The sequence below is a fragment of the Bufo bufo genome, chromosome 5, assembly GCF_905171765.1.
Source record: "Bufo bufo chromosome 5, aBufBuf1.1, whole genome shotgun sequence".
NCBI lineage: Eukaryota > Metazoa > Chordata > Amphibia > Anura > Bufonidae > Bufo > Bufo bufo.
The window spans coordinates 86451371-86474484 of record NC_053393.1 but is presented as its reverse complement, the minus strand read 5'-3'; the positions used below and the strand labels follow the sequence as shown (position 1 = coordinate 86474484).

The 23114-nt window shown below is 45.4% G+C and overlaps 1 protein-coding gene across 3 annotated transcripts in view; it reads left to right on the top strand.

The window, feature by feature from the left end:
* The first annotated feature begins 3773 nt into the window (after positions 1-3773).
* RIPK2 (receptor interacting serine/threonine kinase 2) overlaps positions 3774-23114 on the top strand; it is a 76645-nt gene continuing 57304 nt past the window's right edge. Inside the window, exons 1-4 of one of the 3 annotated variants that reach the window (XM_040432273.1) lie at positions 3774-3860; positions 3975-4404; positions 18972-19125; positions 20060-20215. In XM_040432273.1, coding sequence (XP_040288207.1) covers positions 4145-4404; positions 18972-19125; positions 20060-20215 — 570 coding nt within the window. In that variant the 5' untranslated portion in view covers positions 3774-3860; positions 3975-4144. Of the gene's footprint in view, positions 4405-18971; positions 19126-20059; positions 20216-23114 lie in introns of all 3 variants that reach the window. The other 2 variants (XM_040432274.1, XM_040432272.1) reach the window with 2 other exon arrangements.

Sequence of the window (23114 nt, the reverse complement as noted above, 5' to 3'; positions counted from 1 at the left end):
TCTTCAGTCAAGGCCTCCTCTATTTTCTCCCAGAAGGGCCCAATAACAGGGCAGAGCCACCAGAAATGGAAGAAGGTGCCCACCCATCTCCCACATTGCCAACATAAATGGCTAGTTGCAGGGAAAATTTTGTGCAACCTCTCCAGTGTATAATACCATCGAGACAAGACCTTTATGGTAGCTTTCTTGTAGATGCACACATCTTGATATTTTAGGAGTGAGTGCTAGCATATAGGACCGCTCCCTGGGGGTAAAGGTTGTCTCTATGTCTCGCTCCCAATGGAATAAAAAACTATAGGTATGCGGCTTATTGTAATCTAGCAGTGAGGCGTATATAATGGATATTATCTTAGTAGGGGGTCTATGGGATAAGACCATAGATTCAAACTTAGTTGGTGAAGTATGACTTGACTAGGGTTGCCTCCCTTTTAAATAAGTAAGTGAACACATCGCCTCTGACTGCTGTAGTGATTCTAGGGTCATTCCCTTGTCAGGATACAGATGTACTACCAGGGTGCTAATCTTTCTATTGGTCTCTGTAAGGGTGGCCTGAAACTGTGGTGGGGCATCTCCCAGCACATCTCTCACTTGCAGCAGGGGAGAGAGGGTAGGAGACAATAGTATATTAGAAAGAGCAGTGTGCCAAGTTATTGCTGTGGCCCTAGTGAGAGGATCCATAGAAGCGCTCGTCAACTGCTTATACCTTGAAGGACTGGCGGTCAGGCCTCCCCCCATCATCTCTGAGCCTCTCCAGCCCTCTCATCGCCAGGAGCGCCTTATAGTATGTATGAAAATTAGGAACACCCATACCCCCTTTCGAACACGGATGAGAAATCAGCGAATGGGGCAAGCCAGGTTTCCCATTGTGCCACGGGAATCTAGTAAGTATTTTTTTAATTTTCAGGAAGTATGACCGGGGAGGTAAATGGGAAGGGCTTGCATATAGTATAGAAGCTTAGGCAGAATGATAGTTTTAATTAAGGCCCTCCCGCCAAAGCAGGAAATAAATGGAACATCCCAAGAGTATATCAGATTTTTTTTATAGACAATGGTAATGCTTGAAAATTCTTTCGGAAGAGCAGTCCAAGTTGGGAGGTGACATTAAAGGGTTTCTACCACCTCATTTTGACCTATTTAGCTGTCAGACACTAGCGATCTGCTAGTGTCTGCTCTACCTAACCATGCTATTCTAAGACCTTTGTGTGCAGCGGTTACACTAAAAAACCAACTTTTATTGCTATGCAAATGAGCCTCTAGGTGCTATGGGGGCGTCTTTTCAGCACCTAGACGCTCCGTCTACTCACCCTGTATTCCGCCCCGCTCGTCCGTCAAGCCCGCCCATCTCTAGATTGCCAGCCTCCATCTCATCCACCGGCCGAATTCTCGCGCCTGCGCCGTGTGCGTCTGTATTCGGCGCAGGTGCAGTGACTGTCTTACCGCTCCCTGCGCCGGCATCTCCACTGCGCCTGCGCCGATTACGTCAGAGGAACAGACGTCGCCCCGGCCGGTCAGACAGTCACTGCGCCTGCGCCGAATACAGACGCACACGGCGCAGGCGCGAGAATTCGGCCGATGGATTAGATGGAGGGGGGGGGGTCTGTTTCCCCAGCGTGCGGCTCTCAGCCCTCTAGCAGGGCACCATGCCTCAGATCCCAAAACAGAGACACACTTTACTGCTGAGCCCAGCTGTCTCTTAACCCTCAACTTCATTTTTGCGTTTTAATTTTTCTTCCCTATTTTCCGTGAGCCATAACTTTTTTTATTTTTCCGGTCACATAGCTGTATGAGGACTTATTTTTTGCGGGACAAGTTGTACTTTCTAATGCCACCATTAATTATGGCATAAAATGTTGTGGAAAGTGGTAAAAACAATCCAAATGGGGTGAAATTGGAAAAAAAACTCAATCCCTCCACCGTTTTACGGGTTTTGTTCCCACGACGTTTTGTTTACGGCAAAACTGACCCATGCCCTTCATTCTCTGGGTCAGTATGATTACAACGATACCCCATATGTATAGGTTCTTTATGTCTAAATAGTGTAAAAATAAATGTAAACTTTGAGAAACATTTTTTCTTCTATCACCATATTATGACCCCCATAACTTTTTTATACTTGTGTCTACTGAGCTGTTTAGGGGCTCATTTATTGCGGAACAATCTGTACTTTTAATTGATACCATTTTGGAGTATGCGTGAATTTGTGATCACATTTTATTATGGTATATTGTTTTGGTTAAGAGAAGCAATGAAAAAATGGCAAATTGTCCATTTTGACCCTTTTATCCATTATGCCATTCGCCGTATTGGAATTTTTTTTTCTATTTTACTAGTATGGGAATTTTTGTTTACGGTGATACCCATGATGTTTATATTTGTTATTTAGGTATTTATTTTTTAATTATACGGAAAGGGGGGTGATTTCAACTTTTATATATTTTTTATTTTTGAACTTTTTTTTTTTTGTGAACCTTATGTGCCTCATATATGAGCTTATTAAGTTATTACATTTTTTATTTGTTTTTGGTTTATCCGGAATTTATTACTAGCTTATTTTGCTCACTTTTGCTCATTTCTTATCCTGACCTGCCATCTGGTGGCCAAAATAAGAATTGCAGTTTAAATACTGCTAGCTTTTTCAGTAAAGCTACCAGTATTCACTGCAACTATCTATGCCCAGGTTGGACACACGGGGCATAGGTAGGAAGTCCGGAAGAGCGAGCTTCCGGGTTTTTGCGCATTTAGGTGCCGTGATCTCACTTTAGGTGCCGTTATTGTTGCGGTAATTAGCCGCAGGTCTCTTCTGTTTGAAACAGCATTGCTGGCCATGACGCCTGCTGCACGCGCGAGCGGGAGTCATGCTTGCACAGCGCTACGAGCGCCGTACATGTACGGCGCTGGTAGCGAAAGGGTTAAGGACAGCTAGGTGTTGTCAAAACCCGGATCGGCATTTAAAATCCAGTCTGGTGTTTGACCCCACCTGGCTGCAAATCAGCCCAGCAGCACACACTGGGAGGAAAATATCTGTCCTCCCAGACCATTACCTTCACTGTGTCACAACAGATAGAATTCTATACATAGATTATAGATATATAGATAGATAGATAGATAGATAGATATGAGATAGATAGATAGATAGATAGATTTATAGATAGAATTCTGTAGATATATAGACAGAAAGACAGACAGATAGATATGGCGATAGATAGACATATTTAGGCTACATGCACATCATCGTATTTGTTTTGCGGTCCGCAAAGAAAAAACGTATGCCATCCATTTTTTTTTGCGGATCCATTGTAACAATGCTTAAAATGGACAAGAATAGGACATGTTCTATTTTTTTTTGCGGGGCTATGAAACGGACATACGGATGTGGTCAGCACACGGTGTGCTGTCTGCATTTTTTGCGGACCCATTGAAATGAATGGGTCCGCATCCTATCCGCAAAAAAATAAAACGGAACGGACACGGAAACAAAATACGTTCGTGTGCATGTAGCCTTATAGACTGATTTATAGAAAGATAGATATTAAATAAATTATAGTTATATAGACAGATAGATATGAGATATATAGATAATAGGTAGATAATACATGATAGATAATAGATAGATAATGATATACTGTAGAAACAGATAGAATTTATATGTTGTATCATAAACCAGGAGAAAATAACTAAATACGTTGAGGTTTTGCACAATCTGGGAATTTCCCATACTTTCATTCTAGGCTGAAGAAGATGTAGAGATCAGGAAATAGTGGCTGGGGGATTACCGGCCATTATCTTCAGCCGTGACACCAGATGGGAATGAAAACCGTCTCCTCTCCGAACACTGATCACTCCAGTCTAGGTGCTACAAGGTTAACCCTCTGCTCTCCGGCAGCTGGCCAGCAATAGTCAGCATACATGGGGCTTGAGGTAATAAGTTCTCTTAATTGTCATTCATCAGTCGTTTTTTTTCCCCCCCACAACAGGAACTTCTGGTTTTCTTTCACTTTCGCCTATGAGTACTGTATTGTGTGAGGACTGCAGAGGGAGGGGACTACGGGCCTCAATAGCTCTTCCGGGAAGAAGAGTTCGTCTGTACGTGAGAGCTGCAGTTCCCTGACACAGTGGACCCTGGCCGGGGTACATAGTGATATCCATGAAGATGAGTAGCAGCACCAGTAGCACCAGCAGCACTCAGGAGCTTGACTCTCCAAGTCCACTTTGCCATGAGGAGAGCTTCTACACACGGACTGAATGTATCAGCAGCAACTTACAAGTCATACCATATCACAAGCTTGTCGACCTCCAATTTATCAACAAGGGAGCCTATGGGACCGTGTACAGCGCCTTACATTCCGACTGGAGGACACGAGTTGCTGTAAAGTTCTTTCCAAAAGAGCGGCATCTAGTGGATAGGTGAGTGTCATCCAAAGACGGTTCTTCATGGCCTCATGCACACAACCATATGTATTTTGAGGTCTGCAAAACACGGATCCGCAAAATATTCAAATATTAAGGGTGCGTTCACACGACCGTAAGTGTTTTGCGGTGCACAAAACACGTATACCGGCCATGTGCGTTCTGCATTTTGCGGACCGCACATGGCCGGCGCTATATAGAGAATACCTATTCTTGTTCGCAACCGGACAAGAATAGGACATGCTCCATATTTTTAGCATTCATTGAAATGAATGGGTTCGCACCCGTTACGCAAAAATTGCAGGAACAGATGCAGATCCATTTATACTGTCGTGTGAATGTACTCTAAAAAAGATAGTACTTGGTTGCAAAATGACCGCAGACCCATTGAAATCAACAAGTCCGCAAAATAAAAACGGATACAACACAGACGTCAAACAGATGTCATCCATATTTTGCAGATCTGCAAAATACATACAGTTGTGTGAATGTAGCCTAAAAGTCGAATTTTGTTGCAGAGACAGTCCAGATCATTTTTTGTCTCCCTCCCCCTTTTTTGTAAATGTGCTTAGTTACCAGTATGTATTAATTTATTGGTGTATTTTCAGCCTCTATTACTTTTGGCAGTTGGATCCTGTTACCCCCCTTCAATGAGACTCACTGTCAGTGATGGGCAGTTCGCAGTGTTTGCCAGCGAACACATACGGGCTGCCATCTTAACTAGGGATGTCCCGATACCATTTTTTTAAGACTGAGTACGAGTACCGATACTTTTATTTAAGTACTCACCGATACCAATTACCGATACTAATTTTAACAATAAAATACACACACATGTATTTTCTGACCACTGACCAACCAAAAGGCCCAAAAACAGAACTATAACATTCCAAGGAGACGTTATACTGTATGGGGCAGCCACAAGGAGACGTTATACTGTATGGGGGCCACAAGGAGACGTTATACTGTATGGGGGCCACAAGGAGACGTTATACTGTATGGGGGCCACAAGGAGACGTTATACTGTATGGGGGCAGCCACAAGGAGACGTTACACTGTATAGGGGCAGCCACAAGGAGACGTTACACTGTATGGGGGCAGCCACAAGGAGACGTTATACTGTATGGGGCGGCCACAAGGAGACGTTATACTGTATAGGGCAGCCACAAGGAGACGTTACACTGTATGGGGCAGCCACAAGGAGACGTTACACTGTATGGGGCAGCTACAAGGAGACGTTACACTGTATGGGGCAGCTACAAGGAGACGTTACACTGTATGGAGCAGCTACAAGGAGACGTTACACTGTATGGGGCAGCCACAAGGAGACGTTATACTGTATGGGGGCAGCCACAAGGAGACGTTATACTGTATGGGGCAGCCACAAGGAGACGTTATACTGTATGGGGCAGCCACAAGGAGACGTTATACTGTATGGGGGCAGCCACAAGGGGACGTTATACTGTATGGGGGCAGCTACAAGGAGACGTTATACTGTATAGGGGCAGCCACAAGGAGACGTTATACTGTATGGGGGCAGCCACAAGGAGACGTTATACTGTATGGGGGCAGCCACAAGGGGACGTTATACTGTATGGGGCAGCCACAAGGAGACGTTATACTGTATGGGGCAGCTACAAGGAGACGTTATACTGTATGGGGGCAGCCACAAGGAGACGTTATACTGTATGGGGGCAGCCACAAGGAGACGTTATACTGTATGGGGGCAGCCACAAGGAGACGTTATACTGTATGGGGGCAGCCACAAGGGGACGTTATACTGCATGGGGGCAGCTACAAGAAGACGTTATACTGTATGGGGGCAGCCACAAGGAGACGTTATACTGTATGGGGGCAGCTACAAGGAGACGTTACACTGTATGGGGGCAGCCACAAGGAGACACTACTGTATGGGGGCAGCCACAAGGAGACGTTATACTGTATGGAGCAGCTACAAGGAGACGTTATACTGTATGGGGCAGCCACAAGGAGACGTTATACTGTATGGGGGCAGCCACAAGGGGACGTTATACTGTATGGGGCAGCTACAAGGAGACGTTACACTGTATGGGGCAGCTACAAGCAGACGTTATACTGTATGGGGGCAGCCACAAGGAGACGTTATACTGTATGGGGGCAGCCACAAGGAGACGTTATACTGTATGGGGGCAGCCACAAGAAGAGGTTATACTGTATGGGGGCAGCCACAAGGAGACGTTATACTGTATGGGGGCAGCCACAAGGAGACGTTATACTGTATGGGGGCAGCCACAAGGAGACGTTACACTGTATGGGGGCAGCCACAAGGAGACGTTATACTGTATGGGGGCAGCCACAAGGAGACGTTATACTGTATGGGGGCAGCCACAAGGAGACGTTATACTGTATGGGGGCAGCTACAAGGAGACGTTATACTGTATGGGGGCAGCCACAAGGAGACGTTATACTGTATGGGGGCCACAAGGAGACGTTATACTGTATGGGGGCAGCCACAAGGAGACGTTATACTGTATGGAGCAGCTACAAGGAGACGTTATACTGTATGAGGGCAGCTACAAGGAGACGTTACACTGTATGGGGCAGCTACAAGGAGACGTTACACTGTATGGGGGCAGCCACAAGGAGACGTTATCCTGTATGGGGGCAGCCACAAGGGGACGTTATACTGTATGGGGCAGCCACAAGGAGACGTTATACTGTATGGGGCAGCCACAAGGAGACGTTATACTGTATGGGGGCAGCCACAAGGAGACGTTATACTGTATGGGGCAGCCACAAGGAGACACTACTGTAAGGAGTCAGGACAACAATTTTTGAAGCCCCCCTCCTCAGTATAATAGTCTTGTGGCCATCATACAGTAATGTATATTTCTTCTTGCCCTAATGCCTGCTTTTAGAGATCAATGTGCAGCTTGCAGGCAGGAAGGGAAGGACCAGGGCCATAGAAGACAGACACTATCACCTTTGGAGGGACTCGCTCCTGGCAAACACAGCTCTGCTGCAGTGAATGCAGTGGAGCAGACTGATGTAATTACAATGTATAGTTATTGCAGGGACTCAGAGAATCGTCTGAGAGTTTATTAGTTAAAACGAATGAGTCAGAGACTGTCACCCCAGACTTCCTGCTCTGCTACATGCACCCTGTACACACACAGCTCCACTACATGCTATGCGCCCCCCCCCCCCCCCCCCCTTGCCTGCGCCCAGGGCCGGTGCAAGGTTTTTTACCAACACAAGCGAACCTACATTTTGGCGCCCCCGACCCCTTCAGCTCACCTGGGGGAAGGGGGGGGGGTGCGCCAAAATGTAGGTTCGTCCCTAGGTTTTAAAGGAGGATAATAGGAAACAATATTTTTCATTCCACCTCAGGTCAGACCAGCCATCAGACCCCAGCTCACAGGCACAGCCCCAATGCCTCAGATCAGACCCCCATGTCAGCCATCAGCCCTCCATGTCATATTTCTCCCCGTCCATGGCACAGACAGACTACAGTCATTGTCTCCGGCCCATCATGTAACCCCATCCTCACCCATGTCACATTTCTCCCCCTCCATTTGATTGCTCTAACACCTAAAGAATTTTTATTTTATTTTTTTAAAACCTGATGTTTCTCCAGACGATCTTATGCTAAAAGTCATGGTAATAGAGTCTCAAAGGTCTATAGAAGCAGGTGCACTATTTTTACAAACCTTTGAGACTCTATTAACACTACTATCAACATCAGGTCATTTAGAGAAACAGCATGTTTTTTTAAAGGGGTTATCCCACTTAGCAGTTTCATACTTACCTGCTGCCACCGCGCGTTCACTTCCTGGATTCTGGCTGGGGGCGGGCTTCACCTTGATTGAAGTCTTCTCCCGGCCGGGCCGCGCGCTGGACTGAACGCGCACGCTGCCGCGCATGCGCAATGTGACTTATTTCTGGCCAGTATAGTACAGAGCCGGCATGCGCGTTCGCAGCTCTGTACTATTCTGGCCGGGAAGAAGTCACCCTCGCGCATGCGCGGCAGCGTGCGCGTTCAGGACAGCGAGTGGCCCGGCCGGGAGAAAAGAAGAAGCCTTCTCGGCAAGCGCGACCATCGGGATTTTGCGGAAGAGCGGTGGTCGTAACCAGGGGAGACCGAGTCACAACAATAAGGTAAGTGGGGATGAATTTTCTCCTAATCGGTGGGAATTTGTTAATAAAGTATATTTACAAAAATGATCACTGTCAAATCATTAACAGATTTAACAGTGATCATTATGATGGGATAACCCCTTTAATTATGTTTTTCCTTTAGGTGTTAAAACATAACTTTCATTTGATTGCTGTAACACCTAAAGGAAAAATCTTTTTAAAAACCTGCTGTGTCTCTAGATGACCTTATGTTGATAGTAGTGTTAATAGAGCCTCACAGGTCTGTAAAAATAGGGTAACTGCTTCTATAGACCTTTCAGACTCTATTACCACTGCTATCAACATAAGGTCATCTTGAGAAACAGCAGGTTTTTAATTTGATTTCCTTTAGGTGTTCAAGCAATCAAATAAGTTATGTTTTAACACCTAAAGGAAAAAGATAATTTAAAAAACTTGCTCTTTCTCTAGGTGACCTTATGTTTATAGTAGTGGTAATAGAGTCTCAAGGGTCTATATAAGCAGTTACCCTATTTTTACAGACCTTTGAGACTCTATTAACACTACTATCAGCATAAGGTCATCTTCTAGAGAAACAGCAGGCTTTAAAAAAATCCCTTTAGGTGTTAGAGTAGATTGGAATCAAATGAACGTTATGTGTTAAGATTAGGGTCAGACGCAGAGAAGCAGGGTTTGTTTAGCCTCTTGGGTATTAGTTTTTACATTCATAAAGCTCCACATTGAGCTTCCAGCAGCAGACAGATGCCAGGGCACTTCTGTGGTCACCTCACCTGGGCACATGGTCTTTGCTCAGCAGAGTCCTGCCATACATGCTGGGTAGATGCTAGAATGGATTTGTTAGAAGGAGGTCTGTGACGTCACTGGTCACATGCTCCTTCATGGTCACATGATCCACTGTGAGAACGCCTGCCTCCTGCTGTGTTCAGCTCCAGAGAGAAGGGGGTGTGAAAGGATGGACCAATGGCAGGGCAGCTAGCTAATACTGGCCAATCAGCAGCCTCCTGCTCAGGGGCGTAACTAGAAGTGACTGAGCCCCACAGCAAATTTTTGTATGGGCCCCCCCCCTTCCCCCAGAAAACTACTGATCGTTAAACAAAAACAAGCCCTCACATAGACCGAAATATAGAAAAGTAATTTTTTAAAGTAATTAAACGAAATAAAAACCATACAAGTTTAGTATCGTATTGAGCTGCAGAATAAAGACGGCATTTTTAGTGAACGCTGTGATGTGAAAACCTCAAAACCTTGGTGGAATTGTGTGTGTTTTTTGTTTTGTTTTTTCCTGCTTTCTGATACAAGACATGGTAAACTAATTGGCGGCATTTAAAAAATGCATCTTGTCCCACACAAAATAAGCCCTCATATAACTGTGAATGGAAAAATAAAAAGGTTATGGCTAATGTACAAATGAAAATGGGGCCGGTCTTTAAGGGGTAAAAGGTATCAAACTACAATGTTTTATATTGCTTGCTCTTTTTGAGAGCATCAGGGTTTTTGCACATTTTACATACACAGCTCTGCTACATGCGCACACACACACAGCTCTGGGTGGCACATTATATATCACTGTGTTGCACATTTTACATACACAGCTCCGCTGTGCACATTATACATTCCTCTGTCTCATACAGCTCTGCTACATACACCACACACACTACTGTGCTGGATTCACACTATACACCTATCTTTGCTGCATTATACACATGAAGCACCCTCAGCTCTGCTACATGCACCCCACACACAGCTGCTCTGGGTAGGCAGACACACACAGCTCTGCTACATACACCACACACACACTACTGTGCTGGATTCACACTATACACCTATCTTTGCTGCATTATACACATGAAGCACCCTCAGCTCTGCTACATGCACCCCACACACAGCTGCTCTGGGTAGGCAGACACACACAGCTCTGCTACAAGCTCGCTGTACATCTTGTTTGCAGATTTGACTAAATCTGCAATGTGTGAATGAGGCCATACACATCATCCCTGCATTAACCCCTAAGTACCCGGAATTGTAAGTGCTAGGGTGCTAACCTCATATGTTCAACAGTTCAAGCCAAAGTCTGGAGCAGATGAGGATCATAAAGGCGCTACCAGTCCACAGCCTGGCTCCTCCCACCCACATGACCGGTCACATGGTCATGACATCATCAAAGGTCCTGTAGCTTAGAAGGATCTCGCATCTACACTGAGCTGGTATACTGGGAGGGGGGGGCGCGGAGCTGAGGGATCCCTATATGTTTAGCTCTGCAGGGATAGACAGGGCACGCTGCCGGGGGAGGGGAGGGCAGGGCAGGGCGCCCGGCAGCAAGTAAGTGATTAAAAAAAAAAAAAAAGGTTTGTTTTTCCGCCCACCCCAGGCTGCGCCCTGAGGCTGGAGCCTCCCCAGCCTCTGTGTCGGCCCGGCCCTGCTGTAAAGCATTACCCCGCTAGAGGAGGAGATTGCTGCCTGTAAAGCATTACCCCACTAGAGGAGGAGATTGCTGCCTGTAAAGGATTACCCTGCTAGAGGAGGAGATTGCTGCCTGTAAAGGATCACCCTGCTAGAGGAGGAGATTGCTGCCTGTAAAGCATTACCCCACTAGAGGAGGAGATTGCTGCCTGTAAAGGATTACCCCGCTAGAGGAGGAGATTGCTGCCTGTAAAGGATTACCCCGCTAGAGGAGGAGATTGCTGCCTGTAAAGCATTACCCCGCTAGAGGAGGAGATTGCTGCCTGTAAAGCATTACCCCACTAGAGGAGGAGATTGCTGCCTGTAAAGCATTACCCTGCTAGAGGAGGAGATTGCTGCCTGTAAAGGATTACCCCGCTAGAGGAGGAGATTGCTGCCTGTAAAGGATTACCCCGCTAGAGGAGGAGATTGCTGCCTGTAAAGCATTACCCCACTAGAGGAGGAGATTGCTGCCTGTAAAGCATTACCCCACTAGAGGAGGAGATTGCTGCCTGTAAAGCATTACCCCACTAGAGGAGGAGATTGCTGCCTGTAAAGCATTACCCCACTAGAGGAGGAGATTGCTGCCTGTAAAGGATTACCCTGCTAGAGGAGGAGATTGCTGCCTGTAAAGGATTACCCTACTAGAGGAGGAGGACACAGCTGCTTGGAAAGATTTGATTATACTACTGTTACTTCAAGAGGTTTCAAAAGAGATGACAGGTCCTCTTTAAGGTCCGCTCTGGACACCATTAGTTGCAGAGCATTTTCTACACAAGACTTCTGGGTGACTGATGACAACTCTCTACTAAGATATCATATTGTTAGTGTGTGACTCCCACGTTGTCATGGTCCTGTTGCTCCAGTATTATGGCCTAGCAGAGGACACTAAAAGATCTGATAGAACTTTGGATACAAGTAGAGTTATGCATTCTGTTATGCTAAAATACCAGTTTCATTAAAAACAAAAGTCGACAGTAGGTGTGAACAGAGTCTTATGGTGGTGATTTATCAAGATTAGCATTTTCTACGCCAGTCTTGATAACCTCTGCACAGACAGAAGATACGCATGACTCATCATAAACTGTACGGAATTACATTTATGCCGTCTCGTAGTTGATTTTATTCCTCATTTACACCAGAAACATTTTGTAAAAAATGATAACTCTGCCAGGGTTGATGGTCCCGCCAACATCACAACCCCTTTTGGAAAGTGCCAAGGGCATAAGTCTCTGATCGGTGGGGGTCCAACACTCGGGACCCCCGCGAATCTGCTGTTTGAGAAGGCACGGGCGCTAGTAGTAGCACCGCAGCCTTCTCTCAGTTTAGTTTAAGCTAAGTGATGTCATGTTCATCAGTCACATGGCCTAGGAACAGATAAGCCCCATAAAGGTGAATGGGCTGAGCTGCAATACCAAGGACATCAACTATACAATGTACGGCGCTGTGCTTGGTGAGCAGGAAAAAGGATGCAGTGCTCACAGAACGTCTGGCACCTTCTAAAACAGCTGATCGAAAGGGGTCCTGGGTGTCGGACTTCAACCATTCAGATACTGATGACCTATCCAGAGGACAGGTTATCAGTATATAAGTCTCAGAAAAACCAATGGTTATGCTGCATTGTGGTGCTTTACTATGGCTTATCACTTGACATAAATTGAATGCATTCTACTGCAGAGCACATAGGGAGACTTGCATTAATTGTGGTCTACCACAGAAGCCGTGTGACAACCTCTCCCCCAATGAGCACGCAAAGACTAATTTATCTGCTATAGTCATCAATGCCGCCAGACTCTGACTTGTGCCTACTTTTTATAACACATTTGAGTAGGTCATAAAAGTGTCAGCCTAAACGTCAGGTTTTGCAACATCAAACCTGCCATTGCCATGGATCCTTTCATAAATCTATTATTCCCTATGTGGTTACTATTTTATGATAACCTCTAATATTCGGTTGTGTGGTCAAATGGTTAAGTGTGCAGTTTCTTCCAGGAAGCATGAGTACGTGTGGTGGAAGAACAGGGAGGAACAAGATAAGACGTGACACAATCGGCACAATCAGCACGCTGCATCAGGCAGAATCCTTAGAGTACAGCTGGAAATTTGCAGACAACACAAATCTGTTAAAATATTCCATCAATAGTGTGATCGCTGATTCCATATATATGACAAAGGCCTCATGCACACGACCGTTGTTGTGTTCCGTTCCGCAAAATGGGGTTCTGTTGTTCCGTGATCCGTTTCCGTGTGTCTTCCTTTATTTTTGTAGGACCACCAGACATAAAGGAATGTAAAAAAAAGTCTAAGACAGATTTGCCATGCAAATGATAGGAAAAAAACGGACACGGACGCGGATGACAATCTTGTGTGCCTCCGCGTTTTTTAGCGGTTCCATATACTTGAATGGGTCCGCGAACCGTTTTTCACGAAAATAATAGGACAGGTTATTTTTTTTTACAGACTAGAACCACGGATGCGGATGGCAAACGGTGCATTAGCCGAGTTTTCAACAGACCCATTGAAAATCAATGGGTCCGCAGAAAATCACGAAAAACAGCGCAACGGACACAGAATAAAACAAAGGTCGTGTGCATGAGGCCAAAGACTGCTGATCACTTTGCACTTAAAGTGTACCTGTTACTTTAGGTGACTTTTCAGAATAAGCTGTGTGTGCATGAAGAATAACCCTATATCTGACCATTATTTGGGGGGGTGGAGGGGCGGTCCGCCTCGGGTGCCGGCTCTCAGGGGGGTGCCAGAAGCAATGAGTGCTTCCATCAATACAGATGGAAGCGCTCATTGCTGGAGCGCTGGGAGCTGGGTCCTGTCACTCAGCGCACAGCTCCTAGCGCTCCTCCCCTCCTTCAGGCCAGCGGCACATAGAATGGTGAAGCAGGAAGACTTCTCCCCGCTCCACCATTCAGCCTGCAGACACAGATTGTGCTGCCACCATGTGTGGGCGGAGCCTGCAGCCCGGAAATCTGCATAATCTCCGCCCACACATTGCTGCAGAGCGATCTGTGTCTTCAGGGAAGAGAGGTATGCGAGCTTCAGGAACGGGACAAGGTGAGTAGTTACTGTGTGTTGTTTTTTTTGTTTTTTTTATTCAGAGGGCTTAATTACTATGGAGGGGGCACAGAGGGCTTTATTTATATAGAGGGGGCACAGAGGGCTTTATTACTATGGAGGGGGCACAGAGGGCTTTATTACTATGGATGGGGCACAGAGGACTTTATTACTATGAAGGGGGCACAGAGGGCTTTATTACTATGGATGGGGCACAGAGGACTTTATTACTATGAAGGGGGCACAGAGGGCTTTATTACTATGGAGGGGGCACAGAGGGCTTTATTACTATGGAGGGGGCACAGAGGACCTTATTACTATGGAGGAGGCACATAGGGTATTAATACTATGGAGGGGGCACAGAGGGCATTATTACTGTGAAGGGGCAGGGCACAGTGGGCATTATTACTGTGAAGGGAGCACAATGGGTATTTATACTATGGAGGGGGCACAGAGGGCATTATTAGAACAGTGGGCATTACTACTATTAAGGGGGCACAATGGGCATTATTACTGTGAAGGGGGCACAATGGGCATTATCACTATGAAGGGGGCACAGTGGGCATTATTACTGTGAAGGGGGCACAATAGGGATTACTGTGAAGGGGGCACAAAGAGGACATTACAATTGTCAAAGGGGCACAGAGGGCATAACGACTGTGAGAGGGCACAATGTGGGCATAACTACTATGAGGGGGCACACATCTGTACAAAACTACTGTGAAGGTTGTACAATGAGGTCAATACTACTGTGAGGGGGTACAATTTTTTTTTTAAGTATGGGGGGGGGGGGGCAGAAAAGGGACCCGCCCCGGGTACCAAACACCATAGGCATGCCACTGGATGTATATTCTACATTTATTATCAGTTTTCCCCTCTGCAGGCTTCATATCCCATTGTCAGTTTTCCCTGAGCTAGTTAGATGAGACTAATTTCTATAACGTTTCCTATACACTGCACACATAGAGAAGAATAGACCTTGCTCGCCTTGCCCTCTGTAGCACATATCATAAGCAACAGCAGCATGGAGGACATTTTACAGCTCTAGTGAGTAACATAGAAACATAGAATGTGTCGGCAGATAAGAACCATTTGGCCCATCTAGTCTGCCCAATATACTGAATACTATGAATAGCCCCCGGCCCTATCTTATATGAAGGATGGCCTTATGCCTATCCCATGCATGCTTAAACCCCTTCACTGTATTTGCAGCTACCACTTCTGCAGGAAGGCTATTCCATGCATCCACTACTCTCTCAGTAAAGTAATACTTCCTTATATTACTTTTAAACCTTTGCCCCTCTAATTTAAAACTGTGTCCTCTTGTGGTAGTTTTTCTTCTTTTTAATATGCTCTCTTCCTTTACCGAGTTGATTCCCTTTATGTATTTAAAAGTTTCTATCATATCCCCTCTGTCTCTTCTTTCTTCCAAGCTATACATATTAAGGTCCTTTAACCTTTCCTGGTAAGTTTTATCCTGCAATCCATGTACTAGTTTAGTAGCTCTTCTCTGAACTCTCTCTAGAGTATCTATATCCTTCTGGAGATATGGCCTCCAGTACTGCGCACAATACTCCAAGTGAGGTCTCACCAGTGTTCTGTACAGCGGCATAAGCACTTCACTCTTTCTACTGCTTATACCTCTCCCTATACATCCAAGCATTCTGCTGGCATTTCGTGCTGCTCTATTACATTGTCTTCCCACCTTTAAGTCTTCTGAAATAATTACTCCTGTGTACCTGTGCATCCAGGCGCACAACAACGGGGTAGGGAAATTTCACACCACAGTTGGGGAGAAGGGGCCACCCAATGCGCTTGCGCCTTACCTCTCAGCTGGACACCAGCTGACACTGCGCATGCGCCGGGAGCCTCAACAGCGGTTAGAGGGTATGGAAAAATTATGGGCCAGTGCGCATACGCGGCTAACTACTCCTCGACCGTGAGCCTTTGCTGGAGCTAGTCTCATCTGTGCTGTTTCTTTGTTGATCTCTTACGCTGGTGAGGCTTGCGACACATGCGCAATGTCGGCCGGTGTCCAGCTGAGAGGGGAAGGCGCAAGCGCATTGGGTGGCTCCTTCTCCCCAACTCTGGTGTGAAATTTCCCTACCCCGTCGTTGTGCGCCTGCGCGGCACTCCCCCAACTGTGGTTTGAAATTTCCCTACCCCGTCGTTGTGCGCCTGCACGGTGCGGCACACCTCCTTCCAAAGCTGGGAACGTCATGTCCGGTGTGGCCGCATCACAACAGAAAGTGACGAGGGTAGGGAAATTTCACAGGTAGGGAAATATCACGGAACAGGCTGCTTTAGCTGCTCCTATCTTAGGATTGGTACCAGCTAGAAATATGAACCTGACCTTGTTTGAAAGCTGGCATTGCAACCTTTCAAACTATACCACAGCATTATATCCACTATATCAGACGATATAGCCATTAGAAATCGAGTCAGGAGTGAAAGCTGTTTTTACTTTCACTTTCAGCTGGGCACTTGGGAGCTTGTTTTTCAGCAGAATAAAAGTGCTTTTCCTGGACATGAAATACAGACACTTTATATTCTACTACTGAGGAAGGAACTTGTGTTCCGAAACGCGTCTAGTGTGAATTTGACCCAGCTTTCTGTGCGTTTTTTTTAACACTGCAAAAAGGACTTTGCGATTATTCCATCGAATTTATTCTTTCGAAGGTTTTGAGTTCAATACCGGCACCAAGGTACATCAGTTCAAAATATCCTCACAGCCGATCCGCCTATGCCGGCATGCCCTACATATTGTATTAACTTTGTTGCATGGAACTGAACTCTATACCAATCGAACTCTGCTTCATCGATTTCCATTATTTCGATTAACCCAATCGGATTCTACTATCGACCAACGAATCCTTTCCCTGGCTAATCACGTGGGACGCCACGTAGATCAACACGAGAGATCACTGCGAATGAGGCGGCAGTGAATAAGTACAGGCCGAAGGCGAGATATCCACTATCTGGAAGCGCTGTTTGAGTGCGAATTTTCATCATTTAAAATCGCAACGAGGACATTCCTTCGAACCATCTAGGTTCCAACTACTGGTAAAATCGCACAAAGTTATACGATTATTTAGTAGTCAAATTTTTCTACTGGTAAAATCGTACGATTATCTAGTCGAATTTTTGCAGATAGGCGATAACACTGAAAGCAAAGAGGTCATATTTATTTGGAGTACTCCAGTTATATAGATGTATGCGTGAGCTCCGCATTATATGTATTTATGCTGATATGGTCCTGTTTAATATTTTTAACATTTTTATGATACTTTTATTGGGATAATAAATTTTGTGTATGCAAAAATACTGTGAGCCAGCCTGATTGATTCATCACAGTACACACGGGTATGCTTGTAAAGAGTTTGCAATCTTCTATGGGCAGTGAAAATGAGGTGACAGACTCCCTTTAAGTGCAATACTGTGCTTTCCTGTTCTAAGATTCTAAAGCTTCTAGTAAAGTTGTCCTGTCCAAAAACTATGGTCTTACAACTTTTGTACCATATGGCCTAGTCCTTCTATCACAATATGACAGATCTCAGACTCCATCATTTTCAATTTAAGAACAAGCAGAGAAAAATAAAAACATGATGGAAGTGTGAACAGAGCCTGGGGACTGTGTTCCCCCATTTGAATGGTGCGGCTTGTTAGCACTCCATCAATCTTTACCACCAGAGATAGACAAGTATAAGAACTCTATCTCCAGCAGCCCCACAGAGATGAATGTGGATCTGCCAAGCCATTCAAACAGGGCAACACAGATTCTTCTTCTTATGATCGGCAGGAGCCCCAATGATTGGGGATAAGTTGTTATAACGGGACAATGGGTTTCCTGTCCCCATTTGAGCTGAGGCTTAAAAAATATGGGCATTTTCTCTCTAAAGATATAGGGTGAGCTTAGGGCAGATAGAACTGTAAATGAATGGGGTCTGTCAGGTACATGATAAATACCAAGGCTGTACCGTAGCCATAGAGTTCACCTCACGGCTGTCACTGGCCATACACAAGACTATAACCGGCCTAAATGGCTGATATTAGCCATTTTTGTTAACCATTGTGTAGAAAGCTAGACCGAATGATATGATGGCCAATGATAAACTTAGTCTGCTGAAAACGTGATCAGCCACATTGGAAAGTGTCATCTGTCGTTGGCTGAAACATCATGTGTATGGTATGATTGGTCAAATCTGGAATCATCATTTGCCATTGTGCTCAAGGACCAGTAGATGACTGCTTGGTTAGCCAGGTTAGTCTAGCATGTTGCTGGTGGGATTACTCATGCGAACGATCCCATGGACTACTGAATGGCCAATCATTGCCTCAAGTGTATGGTCAGCTCTGTTGTAGTAACTGGGCCCTGTCTACTTTCTACTAGGTGACAGTAACTCCTTTATTTACGTACTTGTACGAGCCCATGGAAGCCATTTGGTTCCGTATTTGCCTAGTTCATATGTGCGTATTTGTTCCATTTTTTTTTAATCATTCGGAATTCTGTAACATCACAAAAACATCAAGAAAATACTTAAACCTGTAACTTGTAACAAGATACAAAACCAGAGGCTCTGTGGTGAGTACTCGTCACCTCGCAGCACTGAGGTCCAGGCAGGTTCTTTGCCGTTTAGGTGGTCTTCCACTGTTTGCATGGGTTTCCTTTCACACTCCAAAAACATAATAATAGGTTAATTTGAAATTGTGAGTCCTCACCGCAGCAAGGACCATTGTGAGGGATGGAGTGTGCTGTGCGGCCCTGTGCAGCATGTTGCCTCTGTATCGATGATAAAAATGAATACAATTCAGAAACAACAAATGGTGAAAAAAGATCCATACTGCGCATCCGTATGTGATTCGTATATTGATACACAAGTGTGAATGAGCCCTTACGGTTTCTTCTGGTCACTTGTCTCCTGCAGAGAAAGAAAGAAAATCTTAAAAGAAGCAGAAATTTTGCACAAAGCCAGATTCAGCTTTATACTTTCAATCATGGGAATCTGTAATGAGGAAGATAACATTGGGATAGTGACAGAGTACATGCCGAACGGATCACTAAACCAGCTGTTACACGAGGTAGGTGTACATGCGCAGGATCCTGCACCTAACACATTGTTCTGACCAGACCATTCTTAACAAATGATTGTGGCCCAGTCATGGTGACTTTTATGCCTTCATTTTTTTTAAAGGGGTTGTTGCAGTTAGAAAAACATGTCTGCTTTCTTCCAGAAACAGCGCCATTCTTGTCCGTAGGCTGTGTTTGGTATTGCAGCTCCGCCTTACTTCTCTAAATGGAGGTAAGCTGAAATATCAGACACAACCGATGGCTCTGTTTCTGGACAAAAGCAACTGTGTTTTTCTAATCTCATATAGCACTTTTAATTAAAGGGGTTTTCTGAGACTTTTTAACTGATGTTCTATCCTCTGGATAGGTCATCAGTATCTGATCAGTGGGGGTCTGATACCCAGAACCCCTGCCAGTCAGCTGTTTAGGAAGGCACTGGCGCTCATATTAGCCCTGCGGCCTTCCCACAGCTTAGCCTAGGCCAAGTGATGCCACGTTCATCAGTCACATGGCCTAGGCAAAGCTCAGCCCCATTTAAGTGAATGGACTGCGATACCAAGTACTGCCGCTATACAATGCTCAGTGAGCTGAGAGAAGGCCACAGCGCTACTGTGAGCTCCAGTGCCTTTTCAAACAGCTGATCGGCAGGGGTCCTAGGTGGACCCTCACCAATCAGAAACTGATGAATTCCTTTGAAAGTTGTAGACCTGGGGCTTTAGTTTTAATGTCCAAGATGGTGCTACAGTCCGATGTGGGTATTGGTAATTCGTTACCAGAGGTCGAATATCGATTACAAGGATGGACATTGAATCACTGGTCTCTTCTTCATTGGTGTAGAGGGAACAATTACAAAAGTAGTTGTTCAATACATATTATAAATATACATAGGTTAACCAGTGAGATACATTTGGTCAGTTTTTTCTACTGTCACCGTTAATATTTCAGGACAACCCCTCTCCAGAGATCGTGTGGCCCTTAAGATTTCGTATCCTTTACGAGATTGCATTGGGAGTGAATTTTCTGCATAATATGACCCCTCCACTGCTCCACCATGATTTAAAGACACCAAATATTTTGCTGGACAGTGAATTTCACGTGAAGGTAAGTCCAATTGCCTTTATAAATTGTAATGGTTTCATAAATGCTAGCAAAGCCCATTAAACTCAAACATAACATTAAACTGAGCTAGCCATGTCCACGGTTGACACATAACCCGCATGAGATATGTAGAAGTAATATGAAAAAGAGCAACTTTACAGTTAAACAACCTATTCAAGTCTATATCTGTATATGTAAAGGGCCTCTGTCAGCAGTTTTGTACCTATGAAACTGGCTGACCTGTTGCATGTGCGCTTGGCAGCTCAAGGCATCTGTGTTGGTCCCATGTTCATATGTGCCCGCATTGCTGAGAATAATGTTTTAGGGACTGGCGTAGATTTCAGTTCAGGTGCACAGATTACCAAAAGCAGCGCCTAATATATGACGTCATAAATTAGGCGCAGTCTACAGCAGCTCATGAAGTTATCACAGACTGGCATACAACACTGGTCTACAATAAGCCAAGCCCTATATATGAAATGGAATTTCCTTATACAGTATGCTGAACAGTCTAGGCAACAGAATTACCAACTGGTTCACCTTCAAGTAATGTTTGCGTCTTGAGAATGAATTTTACTTGTTACTTCCTTTTACTTACAGAGGGTGAGGTTTGGTGATTTTTTTTAATAAGTTTGTGGCAAGACCAACTACCACAATTATCTTCATTATTAGTCACAATCTCATGAAGAGAATGTAAAGATTGAGGAGGCCCAGAATAGCAAGAATAATAGCAGCCCAGAGAACTTCTGTACACTCACAAATGTATACTAAGTGGTTATCCTTCACTTACATTTCCACATTCTGACAAGCAATGGCTCCCCTGTTGCTTCACGTTCATCTAGTTACTAAGTTTGTTTGGGCAGTTCCTATGCAGCTGCCTTGCATCTGAATTGGAGTTTGGTTATCGCCTACCTTTGCCTGGTTGATTAGAGTGAAGTTGATGATTGTCTAGCCTTTATGTATCGTAGCCTTATTCCATTCTGGTTGTTGGGTATAGCGCTTGCTAGGCACATTCACTTACAGATAGTTTGTCCTTTGTTCTGTAGTCTGGGATCTGTAGTTCCATGATTGTGTGTTGTTTTGGTCAGTAGTGTTTGCTGTATATTCTGGGTTCTGCATTTTCACAGTCTTTCTTGCTGTGTTTAGGTTTGGTGTTTAGCTGTGCAGTTGCATTGTCCTGGCTGATGTGCTGACTTGAAGTCAGTTAGGGTTAGTTCAGTATTGCAGGATTTCTGTTCATAGGGATCTGCTGTAGATCATTGACCCTCAGCATTAAAGGGAACCCGTCACCGGGATTTGATGTATAGAGCTGAGGACATGGGTTGCTAGATGGCCGCTAACACATCTGCAATACCAAGTCCCTATAGCTCTGTGTGCTTTTATTGTGTAAAAAATAAAAAATATAAAAAAATATGTGATCTATATGCAAATTAACCTGAGATGTGTCCTGTCCCTGAGATGAGCCCAGCGTGAAGAAGCCCAGCACCGCCCCGCATCCTCAGAATCTCCTCCTTGATCCCCGACGTCAGAAAGCCAGAGCGCCGTAATCTCGCGATGCACGATCTAGCGCATGCTCAGTGTCGTCATAGTGTTCCTTCCCTGTGCTGGCATCAGCCTCAGGGAAGGAACTGCGCATGCGCTAGCTCGCACATCGCCAGATTACGGCGCTCTGGCTTTCTGACGTCGGGGAGCAAGAAGGAGATTCTGAGGATGCGGGGCAGTGCTGGGCTCCTTCACGCTGGACTCATCTCAGGGACAGGACACATCTCAGGTTAATTTGCATATAGATCACATCGGTTTTTTTTACACAATAAAAGCACACAGAGCTATGGGGACTGGGTATTGCGGATGTGTTAGCGGCCATCTAGCAACCCATGTCCTCAGCTCTATACATCAAATCCCGGTGACAGGTTCCCTTTAAGTTCCTGTCATCCACTAATTTGTTTTACTGTTTTGTTTGCTGCCAGTAGTGATACATGCATTATATATATTGCTTCTGCTACTGTCTGGCTGTTGTGTAGTTCAGTAAGTCCTGTAGGTGTCTGAGTACCAAGAGCCACACTTAGGACTTGAGAGATAACAAACTGCTATAGGTGAAGTCCACTTCTGCACAACCGGCATTAATACACACATTTTGGTGGTCATTTACTATCAGAAATACGTCTGTATTAGGCCTATTTCTGGCGCCAGGTCTCAAAAAGTGGGTGTGGTGTGGGCAGGGAAGGGAGTGGGCCAGCAGGCCCATCTCATTCATAATTTTCTACGCGTAGAAAATGGTCTAAATTTAAGCCAGACTGGAAGCAGTCTTACATTTAGACTGGCAGTGGATAAGCCGAAGTAATGTACAGGCCTGCGTACAGCTAAAGTGCCTATTAAGACCGGTGTCTAAAACACCGGTCTTAGGCCTCTTGCACACGACCGTGTGCTGGCTGGGCCCATGCTGCGGACTGCAAATTACTGTCCGCAATGCACAGGCACCGACCGTGGGGCAGCCATATGTGGATCACAGACCTATTCACTTGAATGGGGTCCGCGATCCGTCCGTTCTGCAAAAAGATAGAACATGTTCTATTTTTTTGGCGGAACGGAAGCACGGGACGGAACCCCATGGAAGCACTCAGTAGTGCTTCCGTGGGGTTCCATTCCGTGCTTCCGTTCCGTTCCACACCGCATCTCCGGATTTGCGGACCCATTCAAGTGAATGGGTCCTCATCCATGATGCGGAATGCACACGTCCGGGGCCCTGTGTATTGTGGACCCGCCACATGCAGGCCGCAATACGGCCACAGTGGGGCAACGCGAAGGGCAAGGGCTCTTTTGTTTACAATAACACACTGCCCGGCGGAAGCTTCTGCCCGGCAGTGTGTTCGGTGACATCACTGGCTCTAATGGGCGTGCTTTA